This window comes from Calonectris borealis, chromosome 5, assembly GCF_964195595.1.
Source record: "Calonectris borealis chromosome 5, bCalBor7.hap1.2, whole genome shotgun sequence".
Classification (NCBI taxonomy): domain Eukaryota; kingdom Metazoa; phylum Chordata; class Aves; order Procellariiformes; family Procellariidae; genus Calonectris; species Calonectris borealis.
Window position 1 is genome coordinate 26,945,767 of NC_134316.1, and position 19,507 is coordinate 26,965,273.

The 19,507-nt window shown below is 55.5% G+C and overlaps 1 protein-coding gene across 1 annotated transcript; it reads left to right on the plus strand.

The window, feature by feature from the left end:
• On the plus strand, window positions 1-19,017 carry SYNDIG1L (synapse differentiation inducing 1 like). The gene is made up of 4 exons (XM_075152501.1): window positions 1-452; window positions 12,248-12,703; window positions 15,527-15,664; window positions 17,292-19,017. Exons 2-4 carry the CDS (start codon window positions 12,275-12,277, stop codon window positions 17,448-17,450), a joined length of 726 nt encoding a protein of 241 aa, XP_075008602.1. The 5' UTR covers window positions 1-452; window positions 12,248-12,274; the 3' UTR covers window positions 17,451-19,017.
• The last annotated feature ends 490 nt before the right edge of the window (window positions 19,018-19,507 follow it).

A 19,507-nucleotide genomic window follows, 5' to 3' on the forward strand; every position in this document is an offset into this window, starting at 1 on the left:
AAACCAGCAGGAGAAGAAATCGCATCGGGAGGATGCGATAGAAGAGGAGCGGTGGCGATGCACAGCTCTCATTAGCGAGCCTGAGGAGCTGGTGCCACAGACAGCGTGTGAGAGCGAGCGAGCGAGCGCGGGGTCTCTGGGCACGAACGTGAAGTACGGTTTTGCTGCAGCTAGAGGGCTTCGCTGCTGCTGCACAGCCCCGCGCCGTGCCGCACACCCCAGCACCGGCTGGGGCTCCGCCGCGCCGCTCCCCACCGCTCCTCGCCGCTCCCCGCCGCTCCCCGCCAGCCCACGGCCGGGCCCGCTGCAGGGCCGCCGGACGCCCACCCGGGTGACAGGCCGCGGCGTCCCCGCAGCCGAGCCACTGCCGACTGTGGTCATGCCTGCCACCGACACTGCACTTCTACCGCCGACGCTCCAACTTGGCGGGTGAGCCCTTCCTCGACACGCAGGTAAGGACCCGCGCACCGCTCTCGGATGGGGGCATCCCGGCTCGGAGGCGGGCGGGTGGTTTCCTGGGGGGTCCGGGCGCTCGTCCCCAGCGTTCCCAGGCTGTGCCCATCGGGTGGCAGCGGGTCCCCGGGGAAAGCCAGCCTGGCAGCAAGCTTGGGGAGGGATCAGAATATGTGTTGGGGGCTGTAAAGATGAAAGGCTGCAACCTAGAGAAACCAGGAAAAAATTACCTGATCAGAGGCTCTGGGGTGGGCAAAATATGAGGATTTCAGCAAAAGTTTTGGAGGCCACATATGTCAGAGCAACTGCAATGGCACCTTGGACCCAGGCAGCCATCGGGGCTCCCTCCCCGGGACGCAGCTCAGCTGCCAAAGTTTGGGGGTTGTTTTCCTTCTGCTGAGGAGCTTCAGCAGCCGGCGGGAGCCACCCTGCTGCCGGCCACCCTGGGTGTCCATCCCCGGGTCCGGGGACCTCGGTCACGAGGGCTATTGCCAGTGATGTGAATTGTGCCAAGGAAACGACTCCCCTGAACAGCACCATCTCCCTCAAGCCCTGCGGACGCCCTCCTGGCTTGTGTCTGGGGGAAGAGCTGCACATTCAGGAGTTTCGAAGGGAAGCGCTTTCCGTCTCTGCCCAGCGCCTGTTTATAATCCCTTCTCCGAAGCTGCTGTGGGTTTCACAAAAGCCATGCTGCTCTCCCCAAACCCACTTTACTGGGCTGCCTGCTTTGCTTCTGAGAAAAAAAAATTCCCTTTTCATGAGCTCGGGATCTGCCACCGGTAGAAACCTTTTTCCCAGGAGGAAGATAGCGCTATGTAAATACCAGGGATAACTAGAGGAGTGGGGTCTGAGCCTGCCTGCAACGCACAAGGGAAAAAAAGCCTTGGACCCTGAGGGATAATAGCTGGTTACTTTGTAGGCTGTCAGGCGAAGGAATTACCCAAGCCAAAATGTAGTGACTGCATTTCTCCGGCAAAAGTTTCTTGTGTCATGAAAATGGCTGGCAGTGCTAAAGCTTTGGGGAGCTGAATCCGCTTCACTTCAGCTCCCTGAACCACCATCAGAGGCAGGTAATAAACACCATTATTAAAGAATGAGTAATTTGCTGCAGCTCCGACACGGTGAATTTGTACAGCAGATCCTTGCTTTTGCGTGTTACCCAACCCCTCCCTGCCCTCAGCCCAGCCTGCAGACGTCACCATCACTTGCAGAGAGGTGACCAAGCGCTCAGCAAAAACTTGCCCTCTCTGCCACCTGCATGCTCAGTGGAGCAAGGCCCAAAGGGGCCAGTCCTGCCCAGCCCGGCAGCCTGCGGGCTGTAGGGCATGGCTCCCCCAGCATGGGCGTGGGCACTTCAGGCCCTTGTGGCTCAGCTGCCCCCTTCACGGCCGCTCTGCATGGGACGGGATGTGCTCACAGCTTCCCAGGAGCATCCTCGACGGGCAGCCCGAAGCTTTGCCCTTCCTGCCTGCCGCTCTCCCCGCTGGGTGCCCCTGGTGCCACCCCGTCCCCATCAGCGTTAGACCCCGGACACTGATACACCATGCCCCTTCCCCAGGTCTCTCTTACCCCTTCATTGCCCTCCCTCCCATTTAATATCCATGCTTGAATTGTTTTCCAGCTCCCTTGCTAGCAAGGTCTCTGAATCAGGCAGATTTTGGCTCTTTTCTGCCTATTTTCTAAAGCCCTGTACCTGAGCCTGGGACCGCCAAGCACTGCTTGCAGGACGCACCTCTACTACTGCTTTCCGGGGGTAATTTCAGGCAAGGTCTTCAGCCAGTATTTCTCTCTCTGTAGAATTAGAGATGGGCAAATGATTGACTTTTCTGGCTGAAAGGCCAAGCCACAGCATTAGAGAGGGAAAAAAAAAGTCCGTTACAGATCGCCTTCAAATTGTCTTTCTGTTGCTGTTTCTCTGTCAAGTGAAAAAGGCAGCAAACCAGCCCAAATGCTTTGCTCAGCCTGGAAGGGAAGGCTCCACTGATCCCCAGCGTTTTTCAGGTGCATCACTTAAACCAGCTTCCTTTTGGAGTGGAACACTTCAAGTATCTTTTGAAAACCAGAGTCAGTCACAGGACTTGCCCCCAAGCTCTGTGTCTGGAATGGCAACTGTTGGCATGAAAAATTGGCCTGGGGCACGTGTGCGCCAGCTCACAGATGCGATGCCATGTGCGGCAGCCACGCTGGTGCTGCTCTTGAGCTGGGCGGAGGTTTCTCCGCAAATCCTCCTGGCTCCCCGGGGCCTCCAAGGTGGCAGGGCAGGGTGAGACAGAGGGTGCTGGGGCTCGTCCCCACGCGGCAGGGACACGCTGGGAGGGAAGCACTGTGAGCGATATGTCTTCGCTCAGCCTGCGTGGGACCACCGGTGCCGCTCACCCAGAGCAGAGCCACCTCCTGCGACATGCTACCACTCCAGACGGGTGCAAGCAGCAGCCTGAGCCCTGTTCTGGGAATGGCTGATCTAAGTCCAGCGGTGACATGGGCAGGGAAGAGAAACGGGCCAGGAAGAGCGGGAAGCAAAGGCAAGAGCAGCCCAGAGAGGCCCTCAGCAAGGCATGGTCGGGACTTGACAGGGCCATGGAAGAGAAAATGTGACATCGTTTTGTAGCATCTCTTTCCATACAATACAGAAGATAATTTAGCATCATCCTTTGCACGCTCCTGGCTCCCCGGGACTGTGGGATGGACAAGAGCCATGGGATGGCTGGGAGCAGCTGCTGCCTTTCCTCTCACCATATTCCTGAAGACAGAATAAACCTATAGCTCCCGCCAGCGTGAACTGCCCCTCCTTAAACACAGAGGGTATATCTCCACCCGAGGATTCAATTTCTTTGGCAATAACAAATATGAAAGAGAGGCTCAACATTTGGTTTGGATTGCACCTATTGACCCTGGAAATAATTTAACACCTTGAAGTTTGTCTGAGTCTGCAGACGTTGGCCAGAGTGGGAAGCAAGCGATCCACTTATTCGCTGGACCAGGAGATCGGCTTACTGCTGATAAACTGTGGCTGTGTTTGGAAACTTAGGGTTTGGAAAAGTAAGCTAGAAAGGTGTCATCTCCACAGCATAAGTTCATTTTTAAATAAAGAGCAGATCATTGGCAAATGAATTAAACATCTGAACTGTAGAGGAGCCCTGTGAATCCCAGAGAGAATCAGGCCACAGTAAGCAAAGTGGAAATAGCCCTGAGCTGAAGGCAGGCAGACGGTGGATAAAATAAACAGGATGGTGGGGAAAGGAGGGTGCCGGCATGCGCTAGCCTTCAGGGCGGTTATGAATCATTTGAGTACGGATATGTTTTTAACAGAGACAAATGAGCAGTCCTTAACAGCCGCTTTGCATTGCCAGCTTCGATTGATAGGAGGGGGATTTGCAAAGAGATGCAAGGATGGAGTTAGGTGCTGCGGCTAAGCTGCTCTATCAGCAAGCCGCAGCTGCGAAGGGAAGGACCCTGTCCCCCCGACGCCTGCTGCCAACCGCATGCTACATCCCCGTCCCTGTCTTGGTCTCGGCCGGTGCAGGTCTCTCACCTGGAAGAAAGCCAGGTCCTATCTGCCAGATCACTTCCAAGCTGGGTGACAGGCATGGAGAGACGTGCAGGGAGAGCATCCCCGGGGTGTGGACCCCGGGCACGGCCCTGGGGCAGGCTGGGCTGGAGGGTGAGGGGCGCGGGGCTGGTCCTGGAGGGGAGCACGAGGCACAGGCCTGCTCCAGCACAGGGTATTGCTGCTCCCTGAGGGTGATGCTCACTCTGGGCCACAGGACCAGACAGCCCAGAGTGGTCTGTGGGGAGGGAGCAGTGGGGAGGATGGGATGCAGGGTCCCAGGGCAGCAGCAGCCATGAAGGGACAATGGCCTGTGGGACTTCACGGGCAGGAGAAAAGCCTTGAAATGGAGATTATGCAACTGGAGCAAAGGGTATGGGTGAAACAGGGCAAGCTGGGAGAAGAGCATGGAGCTCTTCTGTGTTCAGTTCAATACTGGGTATAAATAGCAATGGAGAAAACTTGATGTGAAATTGAGGACTGTAACTATTAGCATAGGAAAATCAGCCGTGAGAAAAATTACAATCCACCAGCACGAGCTTCTGTGCATCTTTCAGCACCAGCGAGAACGTCCTGGTAATAAACACATCTTGGGGGACCTCTGTGAGTTCTCCTGTGGGATGCTTGGTGCCCCTTTGGGCACCTTGGGCAGGGAGCCTGGTCTCACCAAGGGACAGGGCTGCCTTTGTGCTAGAAGCATTCGTGCTTCCCGGAGCCCAGGGGTCAGTGAGTTTGGCTCCCAGTAGCTCTACAGGTATGGACGTTTCTAAGTTGGCTTTCTACACTGAGGGTAGGGTGGCAATGCCCCTCTCTCCAGACAGCAGCCTTAGGGTATTTCCTTAGGGTGGTCCTGAGCTGAGAAAGAGGAGATCGAAGCCTGGACCCAGTCTGAGCTCACATGTCTCCAGGCCAGTGATTTGGATGCTGCAGCAGGCAGGGGAATCCACTCTCTCCTGACCCTGGGCTGGCATTTTGTGGCTGAGATGACCAGTCAGAGCCCAACAGCCTCCCAACTATCCTTGCTGGCTGATGCCTCAAAGGGCTGGAGACACTGAGCGACAGCCCCAGCAGCCTCCACACGTGGGAGTCATTGCCCTGACCTCCATTGCCTCCAAGCAACCCTGCTGGGTCCCCAAACAGGAACGTGAAGAAGCCTCCAGTGATAGCTATCAATCAGTTTTGGTTAGCATCATGTGCCCCTTTAAAGACCCTCACTGGGGCTTGTTGTTGAGGGCACTGCAGGGCTGAAGGTTGTTTGGGTGCAAATCCAGCAGGAGCGCCCCGAGGCTGAGGACTGCCCCAGCGTGGCTGTTGGCACCTCCAGAACTTGTCCATCCCCAGCACAACGCTGCTGGCCAGGTCACCCGCTCTGCTCCGCCTCAGCTGGCCACCCCATGGCCACCCCGCTGCCCTCCAGCACCAGGTCAGCCTCCAGGAGCAGCCCCTCTGTGTTGCCCCCTCTCCTCCCCGATCCCATGCACCCAGGAGACCCACACCCAGGACAGTCTGCGGAAACTTCTAACAGCCACCTTATTTACTTGTTTGCAACTCCAGCTAAAAAAAAGGATGCTGAGAGAGTCCAAACCTGCTAATTATACACCTAGCCACCCACACAACCATGTGTTTTATTACCGTCACCCTCCACGCTTCCTCCTTCCCCCCTTGCCAGCTCGGTGAGCCCTTTCCCGCTCTCCCTTGCATGAGGAGCACGGAGGGGTGCATCCCAGCAGGGCACGTCCCGTGGCCGCATCCGTGCCGGTGAGCTCCGACTCCGGGCAGGCACCGGGCTCACACCAGCAAGGCCAACGCCAGCCATGGGCTGTTGAGGCGGCGCAAGCCTATATTTGGACATATAGGCGCTGGGCCCAGGCTTTGCATGCAGGCGCCGTCCGGGCCCCGCAGTGGTGTGGGATGCTCGGCCGGGAGAGGCCGGCGGGGCCCGGGGGGAGCGGCCGGGTCCCCCCGCGCTCCGCGGCCCCGGGGCGGTGCGGCGGCCGGAGCGGCAGCCTGCGGTGCGTGGAGTGCCTGGGACATCTAGCGGCCACCTCTCCAAGTGCCGGGCCCTGCCGCGGGTGGTTGCCGGGCTGGGGGTGGGGAACACGGTGGCAGCGGGCCAGAAGCGCCCTGCCAGCCCCGCAGCCCCTGGTGCCACGGCGGCAGGGCGCAGCCCGTTTGCAGGCACTCCCGGTTTGAGCTTGAGCGTTACGAACGTGTCTTTCCAGTGTTTGGAGGCGATGGAGCTCCCACCGCTCCCCTGCTGATGCTCACAGACAGCGTGTCCGGCTTGCTGGCACCAGGACGGTGGGGGAGCCCACAGCCCTGCGGAGCCCCTGGCACAGCTCCTCCAGAAGCAGCCCGGCTCTTCCCTGCCAGCCCCAGGGATGGATTTGCTGTTTCCTACCATTAGGAGCAACGCCTTCGCTCTGAGCACAGCTGGGTCGAAACACTGCTGCAGAGAAACATTTTTATGAGGGAGAATAAAGACTCGATTTCCACCTGGAAATTGCCCAATTTGACTTGCGAACCTTGAAAAGCAGCCCATCGCATCCCAATTCTCAGAGCAATTTAGTCTCTGTTGGAGCCAGGAGCCCATTGCCAAGGCACTGGCTCTCTACCTGTCAGGAGATCAGAACAAGCGCTTTATTCACCCCTTTTCAGCTCTATCAAACCAGCTGCATCAAAGTTGTGAATTAGATGCTCTACATCACGAATGCCTCAGCTATCCTCCATCTAATCCATGTCCACAGGCTCTGTGTCACCTTCTTCCTTCCCTCCTGGTCCTCACCAACTCTTTCCCCTACAGCAGCTCCACAGTCCCTTTCTTCTCCATCCCGGTGGCCGGGGCCCAGCTCTCTGCCTGGCTCAGACGTCATTTTGCTTCCCCTGCCCCGTGCCTCTTGCCCACCATTTCCTTCCCACTGCTGTCCGTACCATGTCCCTTTGCTTCTCTGGGTACCACCTCTGCTAGCCCCATTGGGGCTGTCATGCCCCATCGCCCTCCCCTCCTGCCCCACACCGAGAGCTGCCTCCCCCACACCACCCCCCTGCCCCTTCCACCCCCCGGCCACCTCCTCACCTGATGCTCCTGCCACAGCAACCTTTCCCAGGACCTCCACCTCCCAGGTGAAGGCTTCGTTACACCCCAGGGATGAACAGCCCCAATCTGCACACTGGTGCTGCGCCCGAGGCAGGAGCAGCGCTGTGGAGATGAGCGCCTGCAGGAGGGCTTGCATGTTGACTGGAGCATGACTGCTTTCCACAGCCCTGTCTGCGGGGCTGGTGAAAGCGCTTCCTTCTCCCCTTGAGCTGTGCTTCACCCTGGGGAGCTCAGGGCTGGGACGTGGCAGGTATCCATGCTGCTGTGTGGGCTCCTAGGGCTGAGAGAGGGCTTGGTCCGCCCCTGCCAGACACATTGTCCATGAGCCCTCACAGCCCTTCCTTCATCCCCATATTCCCTCTCCAAAATGCCAACTTCCCTCCCTGCAATGCTCTGCCTTTGCTTCTCAGCAGCCTTTGCGAGCTGGTTTTCTCTTGGGCAGAATCGCAAGCTTGGATGCCCAGAGGCAGAGCTACTGTGTCCTGGCAGGACATGGGCCTCTGCCTTGAAGCCCCAAAGCACCTCCTGAGAGCTTCCAGGAGGGCCTGGGCTCTGGGAAGGGTGCTAGCCACATCTCCTGTGCTTTCCTGCTCCATCAGGAGCGGACCCACCTCTGTCCCAGGGCTATGGCAGCTGTACCTGGCCATGATGCTGCTTTCATCAGCCGGGTCAGAAACAGGCGTTTGCACTGTCCCCTGCCCTCAGACTGGCCAGGGCATGGCAGCGCAGCGGGGCGCTACTCCCCGAGGGCACCAGCCTCCCTGGGTGCTGTCCTGAAGGGGAAAGTCTTTGGCCAGGACGGGCTAACCTTCTTGCTCTGGAGTCTGGGGACATGCAACGCAGTCGCAACCTGCTAATGAGCCCGGGAAGCAAGGCAGAGTGTTTGCTTGACAGGGCAATTAAATGATGATTGATTCCTGGAACAGCTACTTAATTCATCATTAACTGAGCTTACCATAGCCAGCATCTGTGCTGAGGGTCCCTCTGAGGGCTGTGCTGCTGCCGGCGGGGGTGGCCAGTGTCCCGAGCACCTCTCATGTTGGGGGGAAAACACTCAGGATGGTCCTGAGGGGACCTGGACTGCTCCCAGGGGATGTGGTGTGGAGGTGAGATCCATGAAGCACAAAGCTAAATTTGCTACCTCTTTATTTTCATGCCTTATTTTGGCTCCTTTTATCCAGTATTCTCCTTGAGAAGCTGAGAGTACACAACGCAGTTGTGCATTTTCCAGTCTGCTGGGGACTGCTGCAACTGGCCTGGGGACCATGGGTGGCCCTGCCCTGCCGGGTGGTTACGGGAGCAGCTGTGCAGCAGGGGAGGCAGTTCGTTAGGGAGCCAGCAGCCGTTAGTCTCGGCACTAGGGCTGCAGCAATAGTCCAGCTCAACCAGGGCACTGGAGCCTTCCTCATCCCAGGTGTGCCCTCCCCCTGGGCTCACGTTGCCCATGTACGCTTGTATGTGTGCATCCTCCCTGTGCACCTAACAGCATCTCACCGCCGCTACCTGCTGCCAGTACTGCCCAGACTCGCCCCGTGGGGCTGATGGATATGCACGTTATCCAGTCACGCTGATAATGAGGACGGAGAATGGCCACTCTGCCAATTTTGTCTCTTACAGCTTCCTTACTTTCATCTGCTGGCTTCATTCCTCTTCCCCCCAAGCCTGGTTATTACCAAGCTTAATTACCAGGCTTACTTTATTACTAGGCTTACTTTATTATCAGGCTTACTTTATTAAGTCCCTGTGTGGCTAAATTCACTGTAGGATCCAAATAATCCAAATGGGGTTTGGGGACGATGGCAGGGCTGGTTTGGCTGTGTCCTTCCCTGCACGTGTGCACACAGAGCTGGTCCTCACCCTCCCTGCCATTCCCTCTCTGATACCATCTCTAGCGGTTTGATGGCCCTCGCCTTCACCTGCAAACCTAGACTGTTCAGCGTACGCAAGCACGCATGCTTGCGCACACAGGCGCGGTCTCTATGCGATGCGGTGATCTCGGTGACTAAGGAGTGGGAAGCATCTCTAACCCCTCTGGCACTGCGGTTCTTCACATCAGCTATCAGAGAGGGAGGTTTCAGCCTGGCTGCTTTCCAGCAGGGCTGAGCACGCTGCCGTAGGCATGCTGTGACACTGGCCCTCAGCATCACCTCCCCACCGCCAACAAATGCCAGGACTGGGTGCTAGGGCTGCACTTGGTGGTCCCTTTGCCTATTTATGAGAAGCGCGGTGAGATCTCCTTCTGCACTTTTCCCCTCGTCCCTGCAGCCCTATTATTGCCCCATCCTGCTCCCAGGGAGAGCATCGTCCCCAACTCCCGAGAGTGGAAGGCAGCAAGGAAAAAAGAGTTTAGTACAGGTAAACCTTTTATAATCCCAGAGAGTACAAGGCTAGCATGGACTAAAATCTTCTTAGCTGTAGCCCTGTCCTGTCCATGCTTTGTGCAGTGCAGCAGCCTCCGAGGTCCTGGCCCTGCTCTAGGGACAGCTCCAGCGCAGTTTGAGGGACCAGAGAGGTTTGGGCTTTCCCTGCTCCCCCGGGGCAAAGCCTTCAGCCCTGCCCAGCCCACATTCGCAGACACTTCCCCATGCTTCAGCAGTATTTTCCTGCTGTTTCTTCTGCTACCCACACTGTTACTCTTCCAAGGTGTGTTCACTCTGGAGTATTTGCTACCTACAAGTCCTCCCTGCCTCTTCCCCCCAGCCCAGGTCAACCGGCCGTCTCCTACTAGCCAGCCCCTTTAGCATCCTTTGGGATGCCCAAAGTCAGCAGAGTCTGTGTCCAGCAGCAGTCCGGCTGCATAGACGCACACTTCCCACCCTGGCCCATGACACCTGCCACCTTCCAAGCTGCCTTTTAGGTTTCCAATTCCTCCCGGCTCCTTTCCCTTCTTTCCACCTTCATGCTCTGAGTGTTTCCCAGTGCTTGCTGCTGTGAACATACGGCTGTGCCGCGCGGCTCTCCCACTCCTCTAACCCGCTGCCGAAGACCTGATGTGAGCAGAGCAGCAACCTCCATGCAGGCAGCACTTGCTGCCCGGTGGCCGGTAGCCTGCCCGCAGCCCGTCCGCCGGCGTTTCTCAGCGCAGTTGGAGCCGGCTCCCTCCGGCAGCTGCCAGCAAGATCCCATCCCTCCGGACCCTAGCTTGCTGCCAGAAACATTTCTTGAGATGAGGCGTGGATGCCCTACCAAAACTGTCAACTTTCTCTTGCTAGAGCTGGGCTTCTGCTCCTGCTTGTGCTGCTGCTCTCAAATGACACTCAGTGACTGGTCTTTCCTTACTGTTTCATTAAAAAGCAAGATATTTTATTGGAAATCTAATCTGCATGTTGAGGTAAGCAAAGAAGAAGTTCATGCTTTCCTTGCCTGAAAACTGGGATGAAGCTTTGTGCTTCTCTGGGTCTATGCAGGAAATAAAACCATCTGTGCTACAAATATGCATCTCCCTTAAATATTTTGAAAATACTTAATGGCCATCTGCCACATGAACCATTACAGGCTTTATTAGTAAGGTGGGAGACTGCAGAAAGCAGAGAATGATTTTGGGGAGGGAGAAGTGGAGGGCATTCACCAAAATGTGCGGAGTTTTAGCAGTGCGGGAGTGCTTTCGAATGGCTCCATTTTCCTGAGCAGCTTTCCAAATGTGACGACCGCTGCCAGAACAAAGCCCATTGACAGGGCCATTTAAAAGCAGGTACGGCGCTCAAACCTGTGCGGTATGGCAGAGTTTGGCCAAGGGGACAGGACCACTTGGGCTTTTCATTCCCTGGAGCCTTCAACTCCAACTTCTTTATTTATATTTTCTTCTTGAGGACAGATTTAAACCCAAGGTGATGTGCTTTCTATCAGAAAGCCTAGTGCACCTCGGGGAACCCTATAGCGTGGAAGCGTGTCTCTGCTACACAGCATCCTGCAGAGGAGGCAGTGACAGAGGTCTCTAAGGAGGACAGGAACATTTGGGGTTGCAAGGCAATAAGGTGGCACGGTCTAGGAGCTGGGAATGCACTAGAGAGCAGCTGTAAAACACAGGGCTCGGGTACTGAAGAGCGCAAAGTAATTGTTTCTCTCTCCTGGGGAACGCTGATATTTCACTACATGTTTTCTTTGTGCCAAGGTGGGTTGGGAAGCCAAAATAGCAAACGCTCCTCTGAAGACAAGGGGTTGAAATATTTCATCTCGGAAATTTTCATGCAAAAAAAAAAGCAGCACAAGGTTTCAGCACTCTGAAATGGAGGAAGGGGGAGGGGGTTGAATTTTCCTGAGGAAGAAACCCTAGTTGACATTTGTAGCTGAGGATCCCGTTTGGACTCAGCATTTTCAGAAGCTGGTGGCCCAGAGCCAGGGCTGCGCAGCTGCCAGCTGTACCCAGGGGTGGAGCTGGTTTAAACAGAGGTCTGACGTGACGGGTCGTTTACTTAAATTGTGGTAATTTCAATGCAGATCAAGCCCCGTGGTGTCTTCCCTTTAACCTCCGCATCCCTCCATTCCTCTGCACAGCGGCTGAGAATCCAACACTCTCCACCCCAGCCTAAACGCCACCTCCCTGTCCTCACAGCAGCCTCCTGGCTTCCCTCGATGCTTAGCTACTCTCGCCCCCGCCCCAGCTCGGCCTTGAAAGAGCCCCAGAAAACATCCCAGGTACCTGAAAGCCAGTTAGGTGCATGTGTAATGGCCGGAGGGCTGTAATTCACCATGCGACCCTCCGCTTTGGGAAGACAGAGAGGCCCTTCAAGTGGCTGTCAGCATCTTATCTACTTCTATCCTGTCATTAGGCTTTGTCGCAGCACACATTATGAACCAGCAGAAAAGATGCAGTAGGTCCTTTCCTGTCAGGCTGCACGTGGCCATCTCAAGATGCATTATAGATACAGCAAATCCTCATCTTAATCCAGCCTGAATCAGATCATCTTGTTGCAGGGCTGCATCCTTATCTTACTACCAGCTGGGGAGAGATGAAGAGATGCTCAGTTTGCCGAGACAGCATTCAGGCCGTGGAGAGAGGGGGAGGGCTCTTGTTTTCTCCAGCATTGCCAAATCTTTCTGTTCCCACTAGCCTTGTCTTGACATCGGCTCCGCATGGGCGAGAGGCTTTTCTGCTGCCTTGCCTTGCTGAAATAACAGCCTCCTCCCTCCCACTCTCTCTGCTCCCGCAGGATTGCTTCCCCCCCGCCGCCAGCAGCATGGAGAGTGTGCGTGAGCTCCAAAACCCGCTCTTGGCCAAGGCCAATGGGCACCTTCGCAGCAGCTATTCTTACCACCAGCATCACAGCCAGGACTACTCCAGTCATCGCTGCCAAGGGAAACTGTATTCCTACATTTTCCAAAACACTGGCGGTGCCAGGACTCACCAGCTGCTGGATGCCAGTTCCCTGCAGCTGGCCGTTGAAGCCTTGTACGGCCCCAATTTCATCCTTGTGAAGGATGAGACCGCTCTCAAGGCCAAGGACAGCAAGATGGAAAGCTGCGAGACCACTTTTATGGAAAGCAAAGAGGTTCCATCTGAAGGTCCCGGCGGGCACGAGGCACAAGGGTCCTGCCTGGTAGAGAGCGACATCCACATCCAAACTGTGTCCTACGAGGTGGAGGAAGAGGAGCTCCAGGAGTACGAGGTGAGCTTTGCCAGGTGCGATGGCACCAAACTCCTCCTCTGATAACTCAGGCCATCGGCCCAAATTCTTGGTCATTTATTCTCCCTTCTTTCCCCAGAGCTTCCCCCCAAGGCCCTACCATCTCCTGCCTCACCAGCCTCTCCCTGTGCACCCAATATTTCTTCTTCCTCCTTATCATTTCTGCTCCCTTTTCATAGAATCATAGAATAGTTTGGGTTGGAAGGGACCTTTAAAGGTCATCTAGTCCAACCCCCCTGCAATAGGCAGGGACATCTTCAACTAGATCAGGTTGCTCAGAGCCCCGTCCAACCTGACCTTGAATGTTTCCAGGGATGGGGCATCTACCACCTCCCTGGGCAACCTGTGCCAGTGGTTCACCACCCTCATTGTAAAAAATTTCTTCTTTATATGTAGTCTAAGTCTACTGTCTTTTAGTTTAAAACCATTCCCCCTTGTCCTGTCACAACAGATCCTGCTAAAAAGTTTGCTGCCATCTTTCTTATAAGCCCCCTTTAAGTACTGATAGGCCCTGCAATAAGGTCTCCTCAAAGCCTTCTCTTCTCGAGGCTGAATAACTCCAACTCTCTCAGCCTTTCCTCATAGGAGAGGTGTTCCATCTCCCTAATCATTTTTGTGGCCCTCCTCTGGACCCACTCCACAGGCTCATGTCTTTCTTGTGCTGAGGGCTCCAGAGCTGGAGGCAGTACTCCAGGTGGGGTCTCACCAGAGCAGAGTAGAGGGGCAGAATCACCTCCCTCGACCTGCTGGCCACGCTTCTTTTGATGCAGCCCAGGATACGGTTGGCCTTTTGGGCTGCGAGCGCACATTGCTGGCTCATGTCCAGCTTTTCGTCCACCAGTACCGCCAAGTCCTTCTCGGCAGGGCTGCTCTCAATCCCTTCATCCCCCAGCCTGTACTGATGTCGGGGGTTGCCCCAACCCAGGTGCAGGACCTTGCACTTGGCCTTGTTGAACCTTATGAGGCTTCACATGGGCCCACTTCTCGAGCTTGTCCAGGTCCCTCTGAATGGCATCCTGTCCCTCAGGGGTGTCAACCGCACCACTCAGCTTGGTATCATCTGCAAACTTGCTGAGCATGCAGTCGATCCCACTATGTCATTGATGAAGACATTAAACAGTACCGGTCCCAGTACAGACCCCTGAGGGACACCACTTATCACTGACCTCCATCTGGACATTGAGCTGTTGACCACTACCCTCTGGGTGCATCAGTCTGACCAATTCCTCAGCCACCGGACAGTCCACCCATCAAATCCATACCTCTCCACTTTAGAGAGAAGGATGTTGTGGGGGACTGTGTCAAAGGCCTTTGAGGTCCAGATAGACAATATCTGTAGCCCTTCCCATGTCCGCTGATGTAGTCACTCCATCATAGAAGGCCACTAGGTTGATCAGGCAAGACTTGCCCTTGGTGAAGCCATGCTGTCCTCCCTGTCCTCCATGTCCTCCATGTGCCTTAGCATAGCTTCCAAGAGGATCTGTTCCACGATCTTCGCAGGCACAGAGGTGAGACTGATTGGCCTGTAGTTCCCTGGGTCTTCCTTTTTTCCCTTTTTAAAAATGGGGGTTATGTTTCCCCTTTTCCAGTCAGCGGGAACTTCACCGGACTGCCATGACTTCTCAAATATGATGGATAATGGCTTAGCAACTTCATCCGCCAGTTCCTTCAGGACCCACGGATGGATCTCATTGGGTCCCATGGACTTGTGCACCTTCAGGTTCCTTAGATGGTCTCGAACCTGATCTTCTCCTCAGAAGGAGGTCAGCTTCCCTGAGGGCAGCCTGGCTGCATGCCTGCTGGGAGCGGAAGGGAGGTAGGGCCATCTCTGCAGGACCCCTGGGATATGGGGACCCTTTGACAAGGGCAGCCTGCCACCACTGTGGCACTCGAGCTAACGGGAAATAGCAATCCTTTCATAACAGCAAAATTCACATTCCTGATGGCAGCAGCCAAGAGAAAGCTTAATATATAAAGACAGGATGAACCTTGCAAAAGGAGAATGAGAGCTGGCAAAGCAGCCTCATGCTGCGCTCTGTGCCCCACCATGGCTCGGGTGGTGGTGCAGAGGTTGGGAACACCATCCAGGACCTTGAGAGGTGGGAGTGGGTCCCCGGATCCTGCTGGAGCTGATGTCTGATGACCCAGCACAGCTCTGCTGCTTTTGGTGCCAGTGGTGGGGCCTTTTCAGAGGGCAGCAGGGGCGTCCCCATGTCTGCATGCCTTCCCCACCAAGACACATCACTTCCAGGCCAGTCTGCAGCTGGCCGAGCAGTGCCCAAAGGCAGGAGGGCTGAACGCAGCTGCTCTGAGCAATGCGCTCGCTAAGGGGACAGGACACATCGCCCCTGTGATGGAGGCTCCAATTCAACTGCTTTCCCTCACTTGCTAAATTAGTTTAGTAGGTTATCGATTTCCTAGTCCCTAATGGGGATAAAGCACTTTATTTAAGTTTGTTTAAGCTGACAAACAGCCAGTTCTGCCAAAGCTCACGATATTTCAGTTTAAGACTATCTATCTCTTAGGGAAATCCCAGACCCCCGGCAAGTGAGCTCAGCATTTGCTCTGGCAGGGAGCTGAGAATCCACCACGCTCCTTAATTTGCTGAGCTGCATTTTTTCTCATCAAACTGGGCTGAGGAGGCTAAAAATTTTTTGAAACTCACTCCTTGAATTTGCAGGTGGGAAACGTGAGAATATGTGATGGGGCCAGGAGAGATTACGAGCTGGGAGGAGAGGGGCTGAGATGCAGCCTGCAGGGTGGCACGGGGAGGTGGGCATGTGCTGAATCCATCTGGTTTTGCAGAGCGACTCCTCCAGCGACAGCGAAAGTGAGGATCGTTTCCTGATGCTTCCCCCCAGGGACCACCTGGGCTTGGCACTTTTCTCCATGCTGTGCTGCTTCTGGCCCCTGGGGATTGCTGCCTTCTACTTCTCCCAAGGGGTAAGAGATCCCTTTGCTTGCCTGTGTGCACTGAGAGCTGGAGCAAGGGCCCTGCAAGCCACAGCAGCCCTCGGAGGGCACCGGGCACCTTGCTGGCTCTAAGGCTCTGTGCCATGCCCAGACCCCTGAGGGCTGAGGCAAAGGGTGCTCCTGGCTCCTGGATGTCTCCACAACTGCTGTGGGGTTGCAAGCCCTCCAGCTTTTGTGTGGGTTACTGGAGGTCAGGCTTTTCCTTTGGGTCTTTCAGGTCTTATTTAGGGAACTGGGGTTCCCCTTGGTCCCTTGCCCAAGTTCTCACCCTCCACCTAGGAAAACGGCATTTTCCCACCTGCCCTCCTATGCTCCAGTAGTGTGGAGGTCCTACACCATGACCCAGTCTGAGGCAGCTCATGCCCCAGGAGTCAGGCTGCTCTGTAGACTGGACTCAACAGGGAGCCTGGTCTCCATATCACACTACAGCTCCCCCATTGCACTTGTTTCTGACACGCATTGGCTAAGCTGGGTGAGCCAACACCAGGCTGGCAGACGCTAGAGAGAGTGGTGACTCTAGGGCTGCACCAGCTCAGAGGAGCTGCTGCCTTCTTGAGGGCTTAGCCCATAGCCTGAGCTTATCTACATCACTGTTGACCCAGAATATTCATGCAGAGCCAGGGAGTTTACTCTACGTTTGCATAGATGCTGCTGTACCAAGAATAGATGGCGGGGAGGCATTAAGAAGTTAAATCAAGATGATAGAAACAGAAATGGAAAAGCATATAACACGAGTACCTGGCACAGAGGCGGTGAGAGGCAGGGGAAGCTTTAACTGATTAGGACCCCGAGAAGTGGCTGATTTCACATTTTTCCACGTGCTGCAGGGTAGCACGGTGCAGTCTCCACATGATAATGTACTTGGTGCAATTTAAATTTAGCTCCATTTGCTATAACTACCACTTTCATTCACTCGCTGAAGCAAGGACCATCTCTTTATTCAGGGTCCATGCACAGTGGGTGCCCTGATCTCCACATGGCAACTCGAACACAAAAAATAGATAATGCTAAGAGTAGCTCTGAATGTGCCCTGAGCGCTCAGGGAAGCTGGAAGTCGCCAGCCCAGAGAGCCAACACCCATATTTGCCTCCATCGCTGGCTCCATCAGCCCTTCTATGGCAAAGAGGCTTCAACTGAAAACCCCATGCAGGCAAAATCAAGTAGCAGCACAGCCAGACCAAGGGGCTGTGCTGTCTGGAGTCAGCTCCCTGAGACTAGTCAGTACTCATTATATATATGTATAGGGTATATTTGTATCTAGTTGGTACCACGCAGCCATCGCCCCTGTGCAGCGACCGTTTAACTGGGCTTACAAGGGTCCAGCAGCTCGCTCACAGCTCTGGCTGGGCACCCAGATGGCTGGGGCTTTCAGACAAACAGCCAAAGCCCACGCTTCCCTTGGAGGCAAAATCCACAGGGAAATGTGTGTAGGTCGCACTGCTGTGCTGAGCCCTCCCAGACTGATGGACGCCTTGCTGTCTGTCCCCAGCCTTCATGGGATGCAGTGGCTGGGGAAGGGGGGCTGACTCAGTAGTGAAACGACTGCACGCAGGCTAAAAGGCCAGGTTTCTGCAATGAGCATTTCTTCTCCTTCCAGACCAGCAAGGCTGTCTCCAAAGGAGATTTTCATCTGGCCAGTTCAGCTTCCCGCCGAGCTCTCTTCCTCGCCGCGCTCTCCATAACCATCGGCACAGGAGTGTACGTCGGGGTGGTGGTAGCGCTGATTGCTTATCTCTCCAAAGGGGGCCATGTATAGCTGCCACCCGCACGTCAGCACCGTCCCCGGCTGCTGGCCCTCCTGGGATCGAGCTCTCCTGCGGAGCACAGGGTGGCAGTGCCTGCAAGGGCTGCTTGCACAGCAGGACCCCGGCTGGGATGCCCTGCACAGGCCCTGTCCCCCTTCAGACAAACAGTAGACCCCTGTTCTCCCCAAGGCTGTGGGGTGCCACCATCCGACAGCAGGGAACTGGGCACCAGCCTGGCGGCTGGGACCAGAAGGAGCGCATTTGCCTGGTGGAAGACGTGCAGGAGAGACGCTGTGTGCTGCTGCCGGGCTGGTGCCACTGCCCCTGCTCCGGGGCCACGGCTTCCCTTCCCAGCTCCGCAGATGGGAGATCCATCGCTGGTGCCCGGGCTTGGCCCATGAAGGGGGCACGCAGGGAGGAGAGGGGATATGGTGCCAGGGGATGACCGCTCTTTCTTCTGGGAGACTGGGGTCCTGGTGGGGTGTCCAGACTCCCGTGATGGGAACAACATTCTCATTTCAGTGCCACGGGGTGGCACCTGGCCCCTCAGCTGCAGCGAAGTAGGAGGACAGCATGGACATGACCAAAGGGCATGCTCTCTGCATCCCTCTGCAGACAGACTCCTGATCCACGGGAGGACATCCCAGTCGCTGGCCCATCCCAGACCAGAAACAAGGAGGAAGGGAGGCTGGTGGTTGCACACCGTCACTCCCATCATTGGAGCAAGCTGGCAAAGACACCAAGGTTTTCTCCGTGTTAATAATGACTGTCATGGTAATTGCAAGTCAGAGCCCCCATAAGGTGGGCGTCCCACAGTGCTGGGCCCTGAAAAGACTTGTAATGGCAATTTCTACCCAAGAAGTGATCTGGGAGGGGTGGGAGCCTGAAGGACTCCACTCTTGGCACTAGGTCAGGGCCCTGCACACAAAGAGGGGTGGAAAGAAAAGGCCGACATGACACGCAGAGCCTGGGGTGGGAGTGCGGTTTGCGAGGGGATGAGATCCAGAGAGGGGGAAGACTTGGAGGGAGCCCAGGACACAATGGGTGACCCCAACACTTCTTCCCATGCCTCGGAGAGGGGTGTCTCTGTCCATCCAAAAGCCTCTGCTGACAAGGAAATCCCACACATCCCTGCTTACATCTTACTTTTGCTAATTCGTATATTGTCAGCGACATGTTAGGTGCTTCAGCGGTGGGTGTGAAGGCAGTGACTGCCCCGAAGGGCTGGTGTTAAAAGGCCCTGCCTCACCCCCCGCTCCCCAGCATCCACCTTGACCCTCCCATGCCCTGGCCAGGGCTCTCCTGCCGCCTCCTTCCCCTCTGTGCATGGGGCTGCAGGCAGACTCAGGGCGCCCATCACCCCCTTCCCGGGGTTTCTGGACGGGCTGCAGCTGGCTCTGCAAGAGGCGCAGCATGTTCCTCCAACCGGGTGCCATTCAAATGTACATTTCATCCTAAAGAAGCATGTTAATGTCTGCGATGCTGTTGTACTTGAGCCATAAAAGAGAGAAGCACATCAGAGACCTGTTCAGAAGCTGGTCTGAAAGTTCCCATTACGTTTTATAACATGGAAGAGCTAATAAAAAAAAAAGCAGAAAAAAAGACTCTGTTTATAAAGATGTGGAGCTGGCTAGCGAAGAGGTGAGCTTTGCAGGAGTGCTGAGCTCACTTAAACCTGGAGGTGTTTATGCAGTTCCCGAAGGAAGTTATAACCCAGCTGGTGTCTGGGCAACTCGGAGGGAGATGTACTGCGATGTAGATCACAGTGCGCAGCTAGCGCTGGGAGCGGGATGGTGATGCAGGCTTTTTGCCATGTGTAGATGGACAAGAATTAGGGAGAGAGAGAGAAACTGGAGCATCGTGTATGTTCAGGCCGCTCTATGTGTAGTAGAAGCATAAAATAAAATGTGCTTGAAGAGGGGCAGAATAATACAAACATCAGAAGGGAATAAGCAGGTCTTGCTTCTGATGGTGGACAGAGAGAGACAGAATTTGCAGGGAAGGACTGGAATGTCCAGAAGAGATGAGATGGCTTAGAGCGGAGAGATGAGGGGCACCTTCACCCAGC